The sequence below is a fragment of the Myotis yumanensis genome, unplaced genomic scaffold (genome assembly GCF_028538775.1).
Source record: "Myotis yumanensis isolate MYYU_CA2020_CCGP unplaced genomic scaffold, mMyoYum1.0.hap1 SCAF_16, whole genome shotgun sequence".
NCBI classification, from domain to species: domain Eukaryota; kingdom Metazoa; phylum Chordata; class Mammalia; order Chiroptera; family Vespertilionidae; genus Myotis; species Myotis yumanensis.
In genome coordinates, this window is record NW_027223767.1 from 14,164,452 (window position 1) to 14,174,063 (window position 9,612).

Genomic DNA, 9,612 nt, shown 5'->3' on the forward strand with positions numbered 1-9,612 from the left:
GGACACCAGGGGGAGCTGACACACCACAATAAAGAAGTGGGAGGGCTGGCCAAGAAAGCTGCCAGCACTGGAGTAAGCGGTGCGCACCGAAAGCACGCATCCCCCAGCTGGAACCGCTCAGCCACGTGTGCATCCCCTCGCCCTCCGCCCAGACCACGCTTGAGCTCATGCTACAGCCCCCACCGCCTCCACCACCCACCAACCCCGTGTTCTCCACCGCCACTGAGAGAGCAAACAAAGGGGAGGAGACTCCTGCAGGGTTCTGGATGCCGGGAGCCAGTCAGAGGGCTGTATTCTCCCGGAAGGCGGGCGCCTCCGTTTAAGGGAGCCCAATCAGTTCCTCGGGGAGGGTAAGGATGGGGGAGAATGGGCGGGAAGAGCTGGGAGTTGGGAGGGACTCCCCCCGAGAGGGATGGGACCGGCGGGCGGGGCGGAGCCAATCACTGTGAGTGTCTGAGAGGAGAGGGCGGGCTGCGTGGCAGCGCGCGCGATCCGGGCTGACGCATCTGGCCCTGGTTCCCCGGGATCCGGGGGCGGAGGGGGGGGGCGGGGTAAAGGGGGCCCAGCGGGGAGGGGGAAGCGGAGAAAGAGTCTGGGGCGCGCGTGCGCAGCGGCGTGGGGAGGAGCAGGGAGGAGCAGGGAGGAGCAGGGACCTGGCAGCGGACTGGGAGGCTGCGAGCGAGCCGTGAACCGGGCGGGCGGCGGGTGCGCGCACCATGGGGGAGAAACCCGGGACTAGGTAAGGGAGGTGGGGCCGCTCGGCGGGACGTGGGCGGCGGCTCCGGGCGGGTGCTGGGACGGTCGACAGACAGGGACCCTGGGGAGAGAATCGGGAGCCTGGGGGGTAGCCATCTGGGGCCGCACGCCTAGGTCCTCGGGGGTAGTGCGGGGGGACACGCATGCCGGAGTCCCTGCAGAAAGCGAGTGCTCAAGGGACTCAGGAAACCGGCGTCTGGGTTCAGGCAGGGATGTGGGGTCCGGCGACTCGGTTCTCCCTTGCAGGCTGCGATGCCGGGGCGGAGGAAGGTAGAGCAGGTGGCCGGTCCCGAGGGGTTCGGCTATGGGCAGGCTGGATGCCGGAAGAGGGATCCCCATAGACTCGTGCTTAGCCACTAGGAAGCCTTCTGTTCAGTACCCCACAGGCAGTGGGTCTGCCCCCACCTGTCCCGAGGGCCGGGTAGCTCAGCTTCCAAACTTCTGCCTTCCCCAGGGTTGCTAGGAGCAACAGCCTCATTTTAAGAGAGCTGAGCGCTTGGCGATCCTCCCCAAGTCTGGGCCTTACCCCTCTTCCCGCGGGTGAGGGGAGGCGGTATCTGCCCTGGGCACTCACTCCATCCACTCCCCGGATGTTTTGTGTGCAATCGAGGCTCCTTCCTTACACTGGCACCCCGAGTTCTGGTTTTTGATCTCTAGCACAATCCACTTCCTGTTGTGACCCAACACCCCCAAGGGGGCAGTGGGCGAATGCCAAAGGCCCTGGGGAGCAGGCGCAAGAGGAAAAGATTGGGGCTGTGTAGCTCTATCCAGAGGAGATCAGGAAGAGGGGCCTGGTCCTGAGCTGTCACTTGTTCTGCAAAACGGTGCCATATCAGCCCCACCACTCCCCACCTATAGAGTAGGAGAACCCAGGTTTCTGAGCGCCAAGTCGAGTCAGTATTGGGGAGAGATGATCCGAGAAAGGACTGGTGTCCTGGTTTGGGGGTTAAACAACCCAGAGAAAGGGGAAGTCGCTGGGGAGGGAGGCCCCCGATTTCCGTTATGTGGTTTGGGGAGAGGGAAGGATGGACCAAAGGGGGACTGCTGACTTGGCATAATTCCTCCCATCAAATTCTGGGCCACAGGAAATGTAGATAATAGCAGGAAGTGTGAGGGGGCATCTGCCTCTGTGCCCCCCCCCCCTCTGGTCACCCCCACACTCCGCCTCCTTGGCCAGCTTCAGTGTACACACGCTGCTTCTCCCTCGCCTGGCAGGAGGTTGGCTGGGTTAGGATCCAGAAGGCAGGTGCCCTGCAGCTGCTCCAGGGCAATTACCACAAACCGACACTCCACTTGGCCAACGGATTGTGGATGTCACAGTCCTCTGCCAGGGCTCCTAATAGGAAGAAACACTGGGACAAAGGAAAACCAGAAGCAAAGGAGAGGAAGAGCTGGATGGTGCCATAGCAGTCAGACCAAGTTGGGGCAAGAGGAGGGGAGCTCAGTCCAGCTGGCCATCATGTCAGTGTTATCTCTGCTTTATTGGATGGGGATACCCAGGGGACCTCCATAACCTCTGCCTTATGGCCTCTGGATAGCTTGGCCTTCTGGGAAGAAGGGGCAAGTAAAGTGATTACAGCAGAAATGGGTGGTGGGGCTGGAGGAAGGAGAGGCCAGCTGGTGGGATTTCAGCTTCTCCTATCTGGGGACCCTTCCCAGAGGTCACCGCTGAGGCAGACTGGATTGGGAGGTGGTGCAGCAAAGAACAAGCCCCCAAGTGGCCGGAGCCTTGGAGTTGCCAGCCACTTCCCCACTCTCCCAGCAGCGGGTGGAGCCCAGGCCTGGATTGTTGTAGCAATTGGGAAGTGAATCCCTTTCAACCCAACACAAGTAATGCCAGTTACAGAGGCAGGGCCGTATAATAGTTCAGTGACTAAGAGCATGGACTCGGGGCCAGACTGCCTGTTTGTCTACCATTTACACCGTGACCTTAGGCAAAATACTTGACCGCTCCTGGGCCTCAGTGTCCTCACCTATAAAATAGGGAATATTGGGACCTCCGTCGTTGGGTTATTAAGAGTATTAAATGAGATAGCACACATGAAACGCTTTAAACAGGGCTGGGTGTATTCACCCAGTAAATGGTAGCACCATCATCATTTTCGTATGCCTGGCATTGTGTTGGGGACACCTAAAGGAATGAGGCCTCTGCTGCTCACGGTCCATCTAGTGCAGCAGGCAGCACACAGCCAGCTGCCCTGGCAGAGTATCAGGCCACACATAAAACATAAACAAGGTATGACATGAACCCAAAGGAGGGACCAGGGTCTGGGCTTGATCCCCTTTTTAAAGGAGGTGATACCCGAGCTGGACCTTGAAAGAGAAACAGGCTTTTAAGCTGCTGAGATTAGAGATGGGGAGAATTCGAGGTTAATGGAGTAGGGTCACACTTAGGTGGTGCCTAGAGTAGAAACCATTTTAAGGCAGAGGCCGAAGCCTGTCAGGTGCTCCAGCTGTCTTTGAAGCTGGAGACCAGAGAAGATGGAAAGAGGGTTAGGTCTTTTACCAACAATACTGCAACCTGCCCATTCAGGTCCCCTTGGGGGAGGTCCTCTGGGAAGGGCCAGGGTGGTTCCTGTGGCAACCAGCGGCCATTGCCGTGGAGGAGGGGAACTAGGGGAACTAGTGCGGGTGGAGGGGGGGTTGCCATGACAACCAGCTTTGAGGGGCTGCCAAGATGGGAATGTTAAGGACCTCTGGTTACCTTTTTGGGGAAAAGTGGGAGGGGGTAGGGCTGGACAAAGCCCCAGAGCCTCTAGGCAGGAATCCTGGGTGAGCTCTGCTGCTCAGGATGGGGAGGGATGAGGTCCTGGCATCCGGGTCCCTGCTGAGTCTGAGGGAGGCAGTGGGGTTTCCCTTTCTGTTTTGTTAGGGTCTTCAAGAAGTCGAGCCCTAACTGCAAGGTGAGTCTCCCACAGTGCTTCTCTTCCTGACCCTCCCTGGGCCCTCAACAAGGCCCAGCCTGCCCCTCGATGATCCCCAACCCCTATCTGCCCACTTCCTGTGACAGCTAAAAGCCAACTTCCTTCCCTCCAGAAGCCCCTTGCCACAAAGGCTGCTCCGCCTAAGCCAGCCACAGGGCTGGGTGGGGACAGGGCCCTAAGCAAGACCAAGGGGGAGGAGCCAGAAACCCATGCCTGCAGCCCTCAGGCCATGGCCTATTTACCCCAGAGTCCCTCTCTGGCTGTGACCCACAAACCCACACGCGCAGCCCACACATTCGATTGCTGTGCAGAGATGCGAAAAGATATTAGGGAGGAGCTTAAAAGCCTCAAAGCGGGGTGGTCTTTCGAGGCCCCACCACCTCCCCTTCCAGCTTCCTGGGAGGAAACCAGGACCCCTGGACATCCCAGCCTGGGAAGACCAGGGGCAGGACAGCCCTTGTGAGGCTCTGATGCCCTACCACCCTCCTACCCAATCTTCCCTGTGACCCCTCTCCATCCTCAGCTCACTGTGTACTTGGGCAAGCGGGACTTTGTAGATCACCTGGACAAAGTGGATCCCGTAGGTAAGTGTGCCCGCAAAGCGGCTTCTTGTCCCCCAAGAGGAGAAGGTCCTGGGCCCAGGAACAAAGGAGAGGTCCTGGTGGGAAATCAGCTCACATGTCCCTTTCCTAGATGGCGTGGTGCTTGTGGACCCTGACTACTTGAAGGACCGCAAAGGTACTGGCCCCCAACTCTAGGGGCTCAAGGGGAGGTGGGGGAGAATGTGAAATGGGCTGGCACCGAGAGGGGCCCCAGAGAGAGGGAGGGCTGAGGCACAAGCCAGGTGTAGGATTCAGGCAAGTCTTCGGCTGCTGAGAAGCAGCTGCCGCTAGGCCCTGGGAGGACTGGAGAAGGGGAGCTCCTGACCACCACCTTGCCCTCCCTTGCCAGTGTTTGTGACCCTCACCTGCGCCTTTCGCTATGGCCGAGAAGACCTGGATGTGCTGGGCTTGTCCTTCCGCAAAGACCTGTTCATCGCCACCTACCAGGCCTTCCCCCCAAAGTCCAACCCGCCCCGGCCCCCCACCCGCCTGCAGGACCGGCTGCTGAGGAAGCTGGGCCAGCATGCCCACCCCTTTTTTTTCACAGTGAGGATGCCCCCCCCCCCCCCACCTTTTGCAGGGCAAGGGGTCTGGGACTGTGTTTGGGGTGTGAAGCACCAGTTATGGGCAGGTCTGGAGGAAACAGTTAGGAGGGACCCTAGACCCACCTCCCTTCAGGGCCCTTTCCTCTCTGCCTCTGCCTGCGGCCTCTCCGTTTTCCTTCTCATCCCCAGGACTTCTTCTCCAGCCTCTTAAATGGAGATTGGGAGGAAGACTTGGGGGCTTCCAGGGGAACTGAAGTCTCCCCTTCCCTCTGCCACAGATACCCCAGAATCTGCCCTGCTCCGTCACCCTGCAGCCGGGCCCAGAGGACACAGGGAAGGTACGGGAGAGACGGTTCTGAGGCTGGTGGGGCAGAGTTGGGTCCAGCAGGCACATGAGCTGGGGGTGGGCTATGGAGAAGCCAGGATGGGATGAAGGGTAGAGTACTGTTCCCAGTGGACATGGCTGTGTTCGGGATGGTTAGTGCGCATGTGTGACCCTGCTTCTTGCTCTTGACCTGCATGTACCTGGGCATAAGGGCTCACCTTGCACAGCCAGGATGAAGCCTCTGCCAGGCACCAGGCCTTGAGCAGGCTGAGGATGAGGGAGGGCCAGGCCCTCTGCTCCTCAGACCAGGATGGAGCAAGAGTTCCTGCCCAAGACTGAGGGAGGAGGGAAGGAAGGAAGCGGTGGTGGTGGTGATGGCTGGGGCCTTGTGCAAGACCTGACTTTTCCTTCCCCTCTAGGCCTGTGGCGTAGACTTTGAGATCCGAGCCTTCTGTGCCAAATCACTAGAAGAGAAAAGCCATAAAAGGTGAGGGAAGCCACCTCCCCTGTGGTTTGCCCATTCCACCCCGGCTCCCAGGAGCCCCCGCCCCTGTGGGAGGTGGGAGTGGCGGTTTGGGTGTCTAAGGGATAAACCCTCACCCCCAGGAACTCTGTGCGGCTGGTGATCCGAAAGGTGCAGTTTGCCCCAGAGAAACCCGGCCCCCAGCCTTCAGCTGAAACCACACGCCACTTCCTCATGTCCGACCGGTCCCTGCACCTTGAGGCTTCCCTGGACAAGGAGGTGGGGTGTGAGAGTGATGCAGGCGCCACAGTGCAGGCCGGACCCTGGGGGAGGGGTGAAGCCACGTGCGAAGGTGGCGTTTCTAAAGGAGGCTGCCTGAGCTAGCTGTGGAGAGTTGCTGTGGGCTTGGGTTTAGAGGGAAGAGGCCAAGCAATGTGTTTGTGTCTGGGCACACTGATCATGGGACCAGTGAAAACAACCAATTAATTCGACCTCCCTCCCCTCAAAAGCTGTACTACCACGGGGAGCCCCTCAGCGTCAATGTTCACGTCACCAACAACTCCACCAAGACGATCAGGAAGATCAAAGTCTCTGGTAGGAGGTGGGGGTTAGAACGTGGTCTTGGGGGAGGGAGTTGCACACATGATCTGGCAACATCTCAGCTCAAGGGTCCTTTCTGCCTCTTCCTGGGGCCTCTACCCAGCAGGGCTCACAGAATTCAGGCTATGCCCGGCCAGCATCGACCTATGACCCAGGAGTTCAGGGTTGGATTCCCAGTCTAGGCACATGCCTGGGTTATGGTAGGGGATGTGCAGGAGGCAGCCTATCAATGATTCTCTTTCATCATTGATGTTTCTATCTCTCCCTTCCTCTCTGAAGTCAACAAAAATATATTTAAAAATAAAGAATTTAAGCGGTCCCAGAGTGAGATACAGATCAGGTGTTCACTACTACAGGGAGGACCCGGGGGTGGGGAGTGGGGTGGCCTGGGCCCTTGTCTTGTGGTCTGGAGTGGGGCGCTAGTCTTGGCTCCACGCAGAGCTGCTTGACCCTGCCCGCCCCACAGTGAGACAGTACGCCGACATCTGCCTCTTCAGCACTGCCCAGTACAAGTGCCCCGTGGCTCAGATCGAACAAGAGTGAGTATCAGAACAGCCCTGGGTCCCACCCTCAAGGGGGAAGAGTAGACCCGGGAGAATGTGAGGTGGGGGTGGAGTTCTTCCCAAACCATCTCCACTTTCAAGGCCATTCTCTCCAGTCAGGTGGCTCCGAGCTGTTAATTTTCTTGAGCAGCTTGAGCCAAAACCTACTCCCTTGTGACTCGTGCCCAGAGAGAGAAGGGGCTAGCGATGGGGTTAGGAGTTGCCCCTCACCCAACCCGGCCGCTCCAGTTGTCTTGTTCTCTTGTCCAGTGACCAGGTATCTCCCAGTTCCACATTCTGCAAGGTGTACACCGTAACCCCGCTGCTCAGTAACAACCGGGAGAAGCGTGGCCTTGCCCTGGATGGGAAGCTCAAGCACGAGGACACCAACCTGGCTTCCAGCACCATGTGAGGGGGGGCTCTGTGGGGGGGAGGGTTCTCTTGCAGCCCAAGAGATAGATATTCATTCAGTACCAGCCGTGTGCCAGGTTCTGCCCTAGGTGCCAGGCTCTATCAGTGAACAAAAGAGACACAAGGCCTCTTACATTCTAGGGGAGGGAGGATAGACAGAGCAGATATAGAGCATGTTTAGTGACCAGTGTTCAGGAGAAAAGGCAAGGCAGAGAGAGGGGCAGGGTATGTTAACTTTGAATAGGGCGGCTAGGGAAGACATAATCCACGGGTGAATTTTGAGTAAGAGCCCAAAGGAAGTAGGCGATATGGATGTGTAGGGGGAGTGTTCCAGACAGAAACTGCAAACACGGACCCAGAGGTGAGCGGAGCCGGTGTGTCTGAAGAAATCCGCTGCTAGCCTCTATGTGCACTGCACGACCACGCAGAGCAAGCCTAGAGGCCAGCATAGTGAGAATGAACTACAAGGACAAGCGTAGCAGGTGGGGTTGGAGGGCTAATGAAGAGCAAAACGGTGCAGGGCTGTGAGGTCACACTAGCTTTTACTGGGAGAGAGATGAGCAGCCACGGGAGGGTTCTGTGCAGAGGAATGGCGTGCAGGCCTTGGCTATGACAGCACAGCCTATGCTGCTGGAGCCTTGCGGCTGGTGTGAGTTTGTGGTCCTGCTCAGGGTCCCGATGGGAGCCCTAAGGGTGGGCTAATGTGCCGGGCCGTGGGCCATGATCCAGCTCCTTCCCCCGATTGCAGCGTGAAAGAGGGTGCCAACAAGGAGGTGCTGGGGATCCTGGTGTCGTACAGGGTCAAGGTGAAGCTGGTGGTGGCCCGCGGTGGGTGAGTGTTGGGCAGCCCGGGGTGGGGCTTGCCGTGGTTTCCTCCAGCTCTGCGTTGTCATCATCTCTTCATGCTGCCTCTCTCCCTCCCCAGGGATGTCTCAGTGGAGCTGCCTTTTGTTCTTATGCACCCCAAGCCCCATGACCACGTCACCCCCCCCCAGACCTCAGACAGGTAAGCGTGTCACCCCAAGCCCCAAAGGGAGGACCCGAAGCCAGGCCAGTGGAGAAGGCTGGTCCTACCCACCCAACCATCCACTTTCCTCCTCCCCTCAGCTACTCCTGAAACAGATGCTCCTGTGGACACCAACCTCATTGAATTTGATACCAAGTAAGTCCCTCGTCCCCTCCCTTCCTACCTTTTTGACTCTTGGACAAAGATTCCCATAATATTCAAATCTACCTTCTACCCTTCCCCCGCCATTTTTTCCTCTTTGGGGGGAGGGATGGTTGAGTCATCAAATCACCTGCCCCTTCTTTGTCCCTTCCTGCAAATATCTCCAGTCCCATTGCCGCTCTAACACCTCGGTCTGTGGGCGGAGAGTGGGAAGTTGAGAAGAGGGTCTGAAGCCCTCGCCTCAACCCCTACTTTCCACCACCAAGCTATGCCACAGATGATGACATCGTATTTGAGGACTTTGCCCGGCTTCGGCTGAAGGGGATGAAGGATGAGGACTACGACGACCAGTTCTGCTAGGAAGGGGGGCTGGAAGAAGGGAGTGGATGGTGCTGGGAGAGGTAGGGGCAGGACCAAGATCCCCACTGTCATTGGGGTGGGTCCCAGCCCCTTTTCCCTTCCCCTCCTTCCAGCAGCTTCCTCAACCAACCCCTTCCCCCTCGCCCCCCGTCCCTCTCCTATTTCCCACCCCCCACCCCCCCCCCCCCATACGCACTGGACCCATCTCCTGTTGAACATGGGCATTAATGTTTGGACTACAGCTGTGCTACCCCAACCCCCCAGTGGGTGGCAAGCTGTGTTCATACCTAAAATTTTTGGAGGAGGATGTTGAAAAGAGGAGTGATAGTAGGAAAAGGGGGGAGAAAGAACTGCACACTCATTCCCTCTTGTCACTATCTGCCTCCCATTCCTTCAAGCTGAGACCCTTGGCAGGGGCAAGGCCACTTCTTTGTTTCTGAGCATAAAGAATAAACCTTTTAATAGGCATGCGCGTATGTGTTTTCTATGTGGCGTTGGAGGAATGTGCCCAGCCATGAGTCTGTTAGCTTGTGGGTGAGGGCCTAGCCTCTCCCCTGTACCCACATGGCACCTGGCCCACAGGCTGTCAAGTACTGTTTGTTGAGCGACTGGGCTGTACCTGTGTTCCAAGGTAAACATGGAAACCTAATTTGGCCAGTCCAAATCCAAGGGCACCGTTTGGAAAAAGCCACAAAGCTTAGACACTTCCTTGTTGCGGCCCCCACACGTGACCGCAGGGCGACCTGTTCTGACCTAGTGCATCCGTTGCCACTGCTCCTTCGGTTACTCAAGCAGTCCCTTCCTGGGGCTCAGCGGCAGCCTCGCCAGACAGACGTCACACTCTCCGTGGAGCCTGGGACTTACATTCGGACATGGAAGCCAAGGCTTTAGGCAGCCAGACAGTCATGCTGCCGTG

General features: G+C 58.0%; 1 protein-coding gene across 1 annotated transcript; it reads left to right on the top strand.

The window, feature by feature from the left end:
* Positions 1 to 625: 625 nt before the first annotated feature.
* On the top strand, positions 626 to 9,164 carry ARRB2 (arrestin beta 2). The gene is given in 16 exon segments (XM_070392882.1): positions 626 to 739; positions 3,629 to 3,659; positions 4,204 to 4,264; positions 4,374 to 4,418; positions 4,632 to 4,828; positions 5,106 to 5,165; positions 5,572 to 5,639; positions 5,759 to 5,894; positions 6,125 to 6,209; positions 6,682 to 6,754; positions 7,028 to 7,165; positions 7,917 to 8,000; positions 8,094 to 8,154; positions 8,156 to 8,174; positions 8,276 to 8,330; positions 8,603 to 9,164. Coding segments are annotated over 16 exon segments (1,230 nt in total). The 5' UTR covers positions 626 to 716; the 3' UTR covers positions 8,697 to 9,164.
* The last annotated feature ends 448 nt before the right edge of the window (positions 9,165 to 9,612 follow it).